At 45.0% G+C, this 12073-nt stretch overlaps 1 protein-coding gene across 3 annotated transcripts; it reads left to right on the top strand.

Moving 5' to 3' along the window:
- The first annotated feature begins 101 nt into the window (after positions 1–101).
- Positions 102–8717, top strand: LOC136538714 (probable protein phosphatase 2C 33). 3 transcript variants are annotated; one of them, XM_066530677.1, is made up of 6 exons: positions 102–605; positions 711–879; positions 965–1182; positions 1830–1917; positions 3013–3152; positions 8707–8717. In XM_066530677.1, exons 1-5 carry the CDS (start codon positions 396–398, stop codon positions 3135–3137), a joined length of 810 nt encoding a protein of 269 aa, XP_066386774.1. In that variant the 5' UTR covers positions 102–395; the 3' UTR covers positions 3138–3152; positions 8707–8717. The 3 variants fall into 3 exon arrangements, with proteins under 3 accessions (XP_066386774.1, XP_066386773.1, XP_066386775.1); XM_066530676.1 differs by lacking the exon at positions 8707–8717 and having other exon boundaries at positions 3013–3976; XM_066530678.1 differs by lacking the exons at positions 3013–3152; positions 8707–8717 and adding an exon at positions 1615–1703 and having other exon boundaries at positions 103–605; positions 1830–1969.
- The last annotated feature ends 3356 nt before the right edge of the window (positions 8718–12073 follow it).

The raw sequence follows: 12073 nt of genomic DNA, 5'->3' as shown, positions 1-12073 counted from the left end.
CCGCTCTAAAAAAAATTTGTCTTATAAGTCCGTCCTTATTTAATTTGTTTTTCCGTCGTCGTTTGGTAACCGGTACACCGGTCAATAAAATTGTCGCCTTATCGGTGGAGATCGTGTTAGAGTACGATTCACCGCCACCTTAGTTTTCGTGGTCTCTCGGTCTCTTCTACTCCTCTCCTCTTCTCCGGGAAAGGGAACCCTGGCCGCTACCGAGAGCACACCAATCCCCTCTGATTTGCACCGCCAGCCGCGCAATCTCGGATCCCAGCCGTCCGCACCTCACCGCGGCCTTCCTCCGCGCCATGAATGGTGGCCTCTTCCTATTGTCTTCTTCCAAGGACCTAACCCAACCCAAGGCGGTAGGTGCCAGCTAAAGTCTGAAGGACCGGGCGGCGATGGCGACCGCCGCGAAGGAGAGGCGCCTGCCGCCGGCGCTGCCCCTGGCCACACTCATCGGCCGCGAGCTCTGCGCGGGGGGCTCGGAGCGCCTGGCCTTGCGCTACGGCCACGTCGGCTTCGCCAAGCGCGGCGAGGACTACTTCCTCGTCAAGCCCGACTGCCTCCGCGTCCCTGGGGACCCCGCATCGGCGTTCTCCGTCTTCGTGGTACGTACCGCCCGCCCGCCCCTCCCTCTCGCTGCTGCTCTCTGTCTTCCTCTCTCTTTCTCTTGCTGCTGCGCCCTGATCTGACGCCCCTCCGCTGCGCGCCAGGTGTTCGACGGCCACAACGGCGTGTCGACGGCGGTCTACAGCAAGAAGCATCTGCTCGAGCACGTCATGAGCACGCTGCCGCCGGACATCGGCCGCGACGACTGGCTTCAGCGCTGCCCCACGCTCGTTGCCGGCTTTGTCAAGGCCGACATCGATTTCCAGCGCAAGGGTCAGTACCACTGCCACTGCCACCCCGATCACGTACAGTACATTTTGCAGTCGAGCTTGGAGCTCAACGCCACTACCTCTTTCAGGGGAGGTGTCTGGAACCACGGCGACACTGGTGGTCATCGATGGGTTCACGGTCACAGTGGCGTCGGTGGGGGACTTGCGCTGCATCCTGGACACGCAGGGCGGCGAGTTGCAGCTGCTAACCGTGGACCACCGCCTGGAGGAGAATGCGGAGGAGCGGGAGCGCGTCACGGCCAGCTGTGGGGAAGTAGGCCGTCTGAATCTCTTCGGTGGCCAGGAGGTAAACCTCTTCAGGGCGTGTTTGGTCCATAGAGTAAATTTCAGTCCCGGTCACATCGAACGTTTGGAGGCTAATTAGGAGAACTAAACATAAGTTAATTATAAAACTAATTACACATATAGAGCCTAATTTACGAGATAAATCTATTAAGTCTAATTAATACATCATTAGCATACATTTACTGTAGCAACACGCTGTCAAATTATGGACTAATTAGACTTAATAGATTCATCTCGCAAATTAGTCTCGATCTGTGCAGTTAGCTTTGTAATTAGTCTATATTTAATACTCTAAATTAGTGTTAAACATCCGATGTGACAGAGACTAAAATTTAATCCGTGGAACTAAACACCCTAGTTCGAGTGAATCAGTAACTTGCTTATCCTCAATCAATTGCTTGATACATTTCTGCATCAATGTTGGGGAGTTTAGGTCCGTCCTCTCCGGTGCTGGCCCGGTGGCTCGTGCCTTTCAAGATCCATTGGGGGACACGCAGCCTGTTCATTTGCTCGTAAATGATCGTAAATTTCCAGCCGAGAACAATATTTTTCTCTCACACCAAATCAGCCAGCAGTAAATAATCCATGATACGAGGCTGATAGATTTTTGGGAGTTCATTCTGACACCACCTGTCTTGTATCTGCCAGGTTGAAAGTGGAAGTGGAGGCCGATCCATGTGGCCAGGTCGCGGTCGTAGTGCGCCTGGCCTTGGAACGGCAGCTGCCAGTCGCTATGGTACGTCCACTCGCCGCGCTACGTGTCGTAAGAGAAGGTCTCCACCCTCAAGGACAACATGCATAATTTTACTGGTTGATCCACCTATAAAAACTATCAAAGGATGAAAAATAAACGGCATAAAGAATTAATGACTTATAAGACAAAGAAGTTTAGAGCAGTAGTACCTATATACGGTCAACTATTTTAATAGTTTATGTATAATTACAGACTTTTTTAATGGCACGATAAAAGCTCGTAGACTTGCGTTGAGGCAACGGACAAAGGTGGAAGAGAATACAGAAAACTCACTAATGGGCTACTAATGGGTTGAATCCTAGCTAAGAAACAAGTACCTGGACCGCTTACTTGGTTCAATATTCAATGAATGCTCAAAAAAAAAACTAAGATGAAAGGAAAAGAGTTCATTGGCTAAAATAGAAGTCCGATTCACCCAAACTAATTACTGAATTTGAAAGACTCCCTCGAACTTAATATCGTATAGACATCTTAAATTTTAAAATCAGACAAATAGTCCTCTTCTATTTCAAAGTGATTTGTTAGGTGGTTTTGTTGACCTATCATCTGATCCTTCTCTTTTTCTCTTGTACAAAATACACATACTTTTTCATATTAAGTCATATGAATACAAACTTTATATCAAAATTGCAGAGCTCAACACGACCTATAACTTTGTATTTGATTACTTATTTTATTTAATTTATTTTAGAGGCTCAAATATTTGTTTAAGTTAATTTATTTTAAAATTCTATTTTTTTATTTTTTTCAAATAACCTCAAATGTTGAAATAATCTATACCAAAGTTGTAGTTCATAAGATCATCAACTTTGTAGTTAACAACTTGTTTATTTGAGATCATTTAGAGGCACGAGTATTTGTTTTAAGTTCTCTAATTTTAAAATTCATTTTTTTTTGAATTTTTCAAATACCTTAGACGTTGACCTGATCTACACTAAAATTGAAGCTCTCAATATGTTATCAACTTTGTATTTGATAATATTTTTATCTAAAGTCGTTTAGAACTCCTAAGGTGTCTAGCTATTTTTTACTTTTTTTTAACGTGTCTGACTATTTGCTATGTCTTGTGTTGACTAGTCAAAACGGCAGCCACATCAGCTAAAAACAGTATGGATTCAAGTCAAGGTGGTCCAACAAATGGTTTTACGTATTTAGGGACCCACAATACTTGGCTTTCATTAGGGAGGAAACCTGAGCTATGACAATAATTCAAAGAGGTAAAAAGCATTTTTTCCCAAGAAAAAATGGCACAATTTTGTTAAAAAGCCTCGATTTTCTCGACATAACATAGCAAGGGGAGAGAGAAAAAGGTACACCAACAGAACGAAGAAAAAAACTTCGAGTCTCGCGTGCATCTGGCAAGTGGGCCATGGGCCATGAGGTGTGCCTCCAGAAGAAGAAAAATATGTAGCTCACAGTGTGTGCCTCTGCTAAATGAGCCATGATGCCATGAATCATGTGGGTGATTTTTAGGACCTGTTTGGACTTGCTCTTCGTGACTTCGGCTCTCTGCTACAATAGCCGACGAGCATGACCACTCCGTCTATGCTACAGTAGCCAAGGAGAACGAGGAAGGAAAACATTGTAATGCTTAGAACCATACGTCTCGAATCTTAAAAAAAATCGGATGCTCTGCTCCGGCACAGCGACCAGCCCAACAGGCTATCAACGCTCTCTCCTCTATCTACTCTATCTACACTAGAGTAGCCAACAGAAATCACCAACTCATCCCTTCGCTCGTCGCGGCTCACCGTGCGTCCGCCCGCCCCAAGCCGCCTCGCGGCAGCGCCCCAATCCCGCGTCGAGCCATGCCACATCTGCCGCCGTGCCCACTCCGCCTCGTCGCGCCGTGCTCGGTCCCCGCCCCTACACGTCGTGCCCCGTCCCTCGACTCGTCAATGTGCTGCTGTGGGATATACTCCCCGGGTACCTCGCAAGGAAGGGAGAAGATCTAGTTCGATTAGGAATTTCCCACATGTAATTCTAGTAACATTGTTACCCTGTAATCCTACTATGACTCTTACATTGTAACCGACTAGGAAACTTACCTCCTGGGCTATATAAAGGAGGGCAGAGCTCCCTAGATCGATAGGCCATGACATACAATCATACCTATCAATCCAACGTAAAAGGCTACACGCCGACTGGACGTAAAGGCTATTACTCGACAAGAGGGATCGAAACAGTATAAATCATTCGTCTCTTTGCGTTTACTGTCGAGTTCTGCGTACACCGAAGCCCTTCGAACATCGTTCCAGGTAACCCGTGACAAATTGCCGGTCATCAAACACCGACAGCTGGCTTTCGATGACTTCGCGATCGAGAACTCAACGGACGTCGATAACATGATTTTTCCGACGAGATCAACATTATCTTCCACGCCATCCACGGCAGCTGGGTTTCTCCGTGCTGATCCCCGTCGTTTCAACTCGTCCATTACATAAGTCGACATCAACTCGGTCACGACTCATGAGACGGCAAGCGACGATTTCATCCGAGAGAGCCTGACGTCGTATCCGGATACGACACACGGGCTGTCAACGTCGGGTGTTGCTGCCTTCTCTAGCGACGCGTGTACCGCACGAGTACTAGCCGGCGGAACGATGTGCATACATGGGCCATCTAACGGTGCAAGCGAAAGTTCAAATCAGAGTATCAGACGTGCTACACTTCGTGCATCTCGACCTCACGCTAATTGGATGCGTGTCGTCGGTTCCAAGCCTTCGACGACGCCGCAACTCAATACGGGAGCTGTGGGAGTCCTACTTCTACACGAGTTCGACGTCACGAGTGCTTGCACTGCTAGTCGGAATCCGTTGTCGTACTGCCAACCCTCGATTAAACGTGACAAGGCCAAGGGATATGTGTATATACATACACGAACACGTCATGCATGCCACGACCGACTACCAGCTCCTGCTGATTCTACCTCGACGTTCGACTCCTACTCAGATACTCCGAGTTCGTCTACCACTACCTGAAAAACAGTTTGTAGCAACGGGATAAATTTTTTTTGTAGGAGCGGCTGGTGATAGAGCCACCTCTACAGTGCGCGTACTCGGGAGCCTCGAGACCAGCCGCCCCTACAAATGGAACAGCAGGGGTGGCTGGTGATACGAGCCGCCCCTATAAATGGATCGGATTTGTAGGGGCGGCTCACTCACCAGCCGCCCCCGGTGTTGAGATTTATAGGGGCGGCTCAATAACCAGCCGCCCCTACAAATGCTCCAGCAAATAAATACTCGGCTTTCGTTCCAGAGGCTTCTTCTCACCCCTCCGTTCTCTTCGTTTTCTCCCTCCCTCGCTCTCCTGACGCCGACAGGGCGATGGCCGCTGGCACGCGCGGCGCTGCAGCTGCGGCCGCCCCCTCCTCTTCCTCCTCCCCCCTCACGTCGTCCTGGCCAGCCCCCCCCCCCCCGCTGGCTCCCCGTGAGAGGCGCTGGTGGCGCGACGGCGCCCCCGGCCGCTGCGCTCGGGAGCGCCGACCACTATCGTCGCCCCCCGGCGAGGTCGCCTCCTCCGAACGCCGTGGCCTTCTCTCCGGCCTATATATGCGCGCACGCATCCACCCACCCCCCGCCTCCCCTGACCTCCCCACTTCCTTCTCCTCGACGGAGGCAGAAACCCTAACCCACACATCGACCTTGGATTGACGGAGCCTCCCGGATCCCTCCGCCTCCTCTCCCCGATCTCTAAAAAAGACCGCGGATTTCGAAATTCTTTCCGCAGGATCTCTAACGGCCCCTCCTTTCCCGCGCGAATCGACCTTGGATTGAGCTTTTTTCGTCCCGCTGTCGTAGGGAGATTGGGAATTTCCTCTAGTGGTGTGGGGGATTCGGGCCGTGGATGGCGGAGCCGGCGTTGGAGGGGAGCCAGCCGGTGGATCTGTCCAAGCACCCCTCCAGCATCGTCCCCACGCTCCAGTAAGTTATGAGGACCTTGCTGGATTGGGCGCCCTCCCCCTGAAATATTCGATTTCTGGTTGTGTTGGGGATGCGAGGCTTGGACAACGCCAGCTGAGATCTGGCTGCTTTCGAGCGATTTCGAGTGATTGATTGTGGTTCAGCTAGTCGTAATCCACTGGGCTTGGGGAGTGTTTGGTTCTCTTGTTGGGGGTATTTGGGGCTAGATCCAGGGTGGTGTCACAAGAACCAATCCTCATGTGCAGTGAAAAGCTCATGAGGTCATGACGTTATTGCTTTGACCTGCCATAGTTCCCTGCAAAAGAAATTGATTTAACCATGATAATTAAAGCCACATGAATTTGAAGTATCGAGCTGGATTTAGATTTGAAATATCGAGCTCGATTTAATGTTACAAATTTGAGATTGATGCTACTGTAGTATGCTGGACCTCCTGAATCTTACAGTGTTACTAGAAGAGAGGGTGGATGTGTATGTCTGAATGTTAAACCTTGTTTAAATTTGTGCTGCTGCTACCCAGCTTTGGAAATGATAACAAATCATCAAATACCGAATACTAGGTTGTTAGCGGAAAGCTTGCTAAGTTCCCTGTATTTGCGTGGCTCTGGTAGGCTGATATGAAAATGAAGAAGTAATTAGCTTAATACTTCCTTAAGCACTCTTTATCTCCACTGCTTGTATACACTACGCTAGATTCGCACAGTAGGAACGGGAGCGTTTTTACTGTAGAGGCGGCTGGGATTGGGGGCGCCCCTACAGTGGGCGTCCTCGGGCCCCAGCAGCCCAGCCGCCCCTACAGATGGCACTGTAGGGGCGGCTGGTAACCTGAGCCGCCCCTACAGTTGGGGCTGATCTGTAGGGGCGGCTCAATCACCAACCGCCCCTACAGTGCCCATTTGTAAGGGCGGCTGCCACCAGCCGCCCCTGCTGTTCGACTATAGGGGCGGCTGAATCACCAGCCACCCCACTGATGGCGCACGAATAAATAGCAGCTAAAATTTGAAAGGTTCAAATTTACTTAAATGACAATATAACCAAAATAAAAGTTGTAGATCTTGATGAGTTGAACAACTTTTGTATTCATCACTTTTACATCTGAAATCATTTAAGGTTTGAAAATTTGGTTTGAACTTGTCAAATTTTAAATTTCAAATTTTAAAATGTGTAAAACATTATCACATCCAAGTTTGATCAAACTTAAATGCTGAAGCATGATTTTACAAATTTGTAGGAACAAAAACCATCACATTTGGAGTTAGTATGAGGGAGAACAACTAGTTACAAAGTTTACCCATAGATTAAAAAGAGAAATCACACTGTTCTAGATGATCCTTACATGATCATAGTGAACACTGTGATTTCTTTTTTTAATCTGTGGGTCAACTTTATAACTAGTTTTTCTTCCTCGTACTAACTTCAAATCTGATGATTTTTTTCCTAAAATTTTCTAAAATCATTCTCTATCAATTTATTTTGTTGGTTTTGTCGATATATACATATGAAAAGTTTGAGCAATTTAAAATTTGAATTTAAAAAAAAATGCAACTTTAGACAAGATTTTGGTACCCCAAATGATTTCAGCTGAAAAAGTGATAAATACCAAAGTTGAATAACTTATCAAGATCTACAACTTTTGTATTGGTCATTTCTTCATATGATAAAGTGGTAATGACATTGTTCACAAATGTGACACATCTCTCATAAGGTTTTATAAACTATATGAGACATGTGTAAAATTAGTGAATAATGTATGATAAGAATTTGTTAAATGAAGAAATGACCAAAATAAAAGTTGCAGGTATTCATGAGTTGAACAACTTTGGTATTCATCACTTTTTATGTTGAAATCAATTTGGGTCTCAAATTTTGGTTCGAACTTGTCGTTTTTCAAAATTTCAAATTTGAAAGGTTCAAATTTTGTCAAATGATAAGATGACTAAAATAAAAATTGTAGATATTAATGAGTTGAACAACTTTGGTATTCATCACTTTTTATGTTGAAATCATTTTGGGTCTCAAATTTTGGTTCGAACTTGTTATTTTTTAAAATTTCAAATTTGAAAGGTTCAAATTTTATCAAATGACAAGATGACCAAAATAAAAGTTGTATAGATCTTGATGAGTTGAACAACTTTTGTATTCATCACTTTTACATCTGAAATCATTTAGGGTTTCAAAATTTGGTTTGAACTTATAAAATTTCAAATTTTAAAATGTGTAAAACGTTGTCACATCCAAGTTTGATCAAACTTAAATGCTGAAGCATGATTTTTGAAATTTTTAGGAAAAAAACCATCACATTTAGAGTTAGTACGAGGGAGAACAACTAGTTACAAAGTTTATCTACAGATTGAAAAGAGAAATCACACTGTTCGATGATCCTTACATGATCATAGTGAACAGTGTGATTTCTTTTTTGAATCTGTGGGTCAACTTTGTAACTAGTTTTTCTTCCTCGTACTAACTCCAAATCTGATGATTTTTTTTCCTAAAATTTTCTAAAATCATTCTCTATCAATTTATTTTGTTGGTTTTGTCAATATATACATATGAAAAGTTTGAGCAATTTAAATTTTGAATTTCAAAAAAATTCAACTTCAGACAAGATTTTGGTACCCCAAATGATTTCAGCTGAAAAAGTGATAAATACCAAAGTTGAATAACTTATCAAGATCTACAATTTTTGTATTGGTCATTTCTTTATATGACAAAGTGGTAATGACATTGTTCACAAATGTGACACATCTTTCATAAGGTTTTATAAACTATATGAGACATGTGTAAGATTAGTGAATAATGTGTGATAAGAATTTGTCAAATGAAGAAATGACCAAAATAAAAGTTGCAGATATTCATGACGGGATCCAAGGCGGAGACGTCGGCTCTAGCAGTGTTGTACAGAATCGCCTTCCTCACTCGAAGCCGCGCAGATCCCGTGTGCGAGTGGTTCTGGTTTGGACGCGCACCGGAGGGAAGTCTCGCACCAAAGTCCACTACGAGAAATACCCTTATACATGACGGTTCATAGGTGACCTTCTAACAAATCATCGTAGAATGCTGTAATTTGTGACCATTTATTTATAAGTGCTAAATGTACGACGACTAGTTAAAATATCGTTGTGGTTGGACGTCACGGATCCACTGTTAACTGATCTCAATCGCGTAAAGCCCACTAGCCACTCTACGCAGCCCAGCACAACCAAGTGAGGACCCCCGTGACTCCGTCCAGGCGTCCACATCTCGCATTCTCGCGTCGACCCCGTCCCAGTCTCCCAGAGCGGAACCGAAACCCTAGCCGCGCCACGGCGCCGCCCGTGTGACCGCTAGGCTCGACGCGCGACGGCCCTCCTCCGCGTCCGCCGGGCAAGCTCAACGTGCGGCCGCGCCCTGCCCCACCCGACGGCCGACCCCGACCCCGACCCCGGCTGTGCTGTGCTGACGGCGGCAGGGGGCGCTCCACTCCCGGCGAGCAACGGCTGGGACGGGTGCCGGGGACGTGGCCGGTGGCAACACGGGGTGCCCAGGGCCTGCTGCTGGCCTAGGGCTCCTTGCGTCTACCGGATCTACTGGGCGGCGGCGGCCGGTGGCTGGCGCCTCGTCGGCTCCTCGCGCGCGGCAGATCTGGCACACCTGGCCGTGGAGGAGGTGGTAACAGGCGGCACGAAGGCTATGGGGGATCCGACCATGGAGGAGGTGCCTCCCACGGCAGATCCGGCGACAGCACGCAGCCCCCGTGCTAGGCGGTGTCGAGAAAGGATGGCCAGATGCGAGGGCAACGAGGACGACGATCATAATCAGGTACACCTTCTCTGTCCGCTCGTGCTGTGTAGGTCCTCGGCTCCCCACATCATCTCGTCTCTCCTACAGGGTGCGTCGAGATCCTTAGGCTCCTGCAGATGCTGGTGTCGAGCAAGGACGACCAGATGCTGAACCTCTGCACCTGTCGATTGAGGTCAGTGCATGCTACTAATCATGGAACAGAACTATGCTGAAGTTTTTCGCTTGCTTGCTTGAGCCACGTATTGTAATCAATGCAGGAATACTATTGTTTTGAAATTTATACCTGAATTGTTTGATTAAATGCCTATAAGAACACTCGTCTAGATATCTGTTAGCATTTGTAATGTCATTGCAACATTGAAATTTCACGCCTATTTAAATTTCTGCAGGAGAGGAGGATAGTGCTCTGACCCAGCCTGAACATGTTGGTCTTGACTTTGATGCAAACACTCAATTTCAATGTCAGTGCTGACTCTATTGTCACGTGAGAAGGTTCCTAAAGGCAGCAAAAATCTTAGAAGAAGGTGAGATACTATACATACTCCTATTTTTGTGATAGCTGAATGGAGATATGCAGTCATCTTTCTATTGAGGATAGTAAGCTCTTTACATATTTTCATTGAGATCTTGTTGGATTTGTAGAATAGCTGAATGGAGATATGCAGTCATCTTTCTATTTGCTTCATTGCACAGTCTGTTTGAACTATTTAATTAGTTTCAAAGCTTACTGATAAATAGATGACATTTTTTTTGAATCTTTGACAATTCTTTTTTTAAGCTTACTCATAATGAGTCTGATGTAGTATTGACTTGTGATGTTTCATCCAGTTCATCCATTTTCATAGTCACTAAATTAAATATGCATATCAAAATCCCACAAAACCCTGATTTCTGAATTTGGTTTAAATGTGCAGATCATGACAAGCTACTAACGCTGATTGCAATCTTAGCTGGCAAGCTACAGGTACATATCTCCATTTTCTTGGAACCGTGAACATTCTTACATGTATTTTTGTGAACATTCAGTCATGTGAGCATTACTGGATTATTACTGCTTGTGCTTCACTATGTGAAGTTTAATGAGAATTTGAGAGTTGGTGTGAAACTGAATTATTGCTTCCTAGTAACATCTAATCTACTCTTGCTATGATGAATATGAACTTAGCTTCATTTGACACCAAATGCTAAATGCTACTTAGATGACATTTCTTTTTAGAGTTTTTGCTGAAAACTAACTTATCTTATATTCATTTTGATTTCCAGGTAGCACATCTTATGGATTGGAAGCCAATTGAAGTGCTCGTGGATACAAATGTTTAGTTATTTTAGACTCCCTAGAGATGAAATTTTTAAGTTCAAACTTAGTTGTTGTGATAGTCAAACTAAATGGCTGTGGGCTAGCCAATTTGTAGTTAGATAAAATGTGACACCAGTGGGCTCGCTAATACACTAATACATGAATGACTATACCTAGGCTTCTATGCTGAATGTATTTTTTTCCTCTTCAAACTAATGGTGGATATTGTTCTATACACCTGAATAATGATATTGTCAATGTTCTGAATAATGTGGTCAGATTTGAATTTGAATTATTTTTTTTGCTGGAAAATCCACTGTAGGGGCGGTTCTTGATTGAACCGCCCTTACAAATACACACAGCAGGAGCGGCTGGTGATACAGCCGCCCTTACAGAAGTCCACTATAGGGGCGGTTAATATTACCAGCCGCCCCTACAGAGGGCATTGTAGGGGCGGCTGAAAACACCAGCCGCCCTTACAGAGGGCACTGCAGGGGCGGTCAGGAAACCGCCCCTATAGAGGCATCCTCTGTAGGAATACCCTGGAAAGGGCGGCTAGCGCAGCCGCCCCTACAGAGGCTCTAGAGCCGCCCCTACAGTAACATTTTGTAGTAGTGATAGGCTGTATTGTTGTTTCAATGTATTTTTTTTGTTTTCATTTTTTATTCTGCACGTAGTGATATCTATTCTTCCAAGGTTCTGTCTGTATGTAGCAATCGTTGGTGCTACTTCTCCAGAACTATTTTGTACATGTTTGCTTGTCTGTTTTTTATTTTCGATAAATGAATGGATCATAGTGCTGTATTTCCAGTGTGGTCCGATTAGCATGTACTCTGGATAATACCATTGATTTAAAGCTTTTCTTTTCCTTTATGCTTATGCTGTATTCATGGTTCATGTCTGTGGATGATGAATAGTCTGGACTAAAAACCATATAATTTCACATATGATAGTTGTTGATCCTTGTTTTAATTATACGATGATTTATATCGTCAAAATCATGCTTATCGCCTTGTGAACTTATGATAAATAAGAATTCCGTTTGTTCCTACAATTTATACGAATATGTTTAATAATTCATATGTGTGTAGCTAATATGCTATGTTTTGATATACATATGCATATTATTCTGCGAACT

Source organism: Miscanthus floridulus, chromosome 2 (assembly GCF_019320115.1).
Source record: "Miscanthus floridulus cultivar M001 chromosome 2, ASM1932011v1, whole genome shotgun sequence".
NCBI classification, from domain to species: Eukaryota; Viridiplantae; Streptophyta; class Magnoliopsida; order Poales; family Poaceae; genus Miscanthus; species Miscanthus floridulus.
The sequence above is the reverse complement of the archived record's forward strand: the minus strand, read 5'-3'. Positions and strand labels throughout refer to the sequence as shown.

What these genes read in the sequence shown, in the direction of transcription:
- LOC136538714 (XM_066530677.1), top strand. Translation starts at nt 396, where the DNA reads ATGGCGACCGCCGCGAAGGAGAGGCGCCTGCCGCCGGCGCTGCCCCTG. An exon ending in CATCGATTTCCAGCGCAAGG is followed by an intron (nt 880 to 964) that starts GTCAGTACCACT and finishes TACCTCTTTCAG; the next exon opens with GGGAGGTGTCTGGAACCACG. An exon ending in GGCAGCTGCCAGTCGCTATG is followed by an intron (nt 1,918 to 3,012) that starts GTACGTCCACTC and finishes TGTGTTGACTAG; the next exon opens with TCAAAACGGCAGCCACATCA.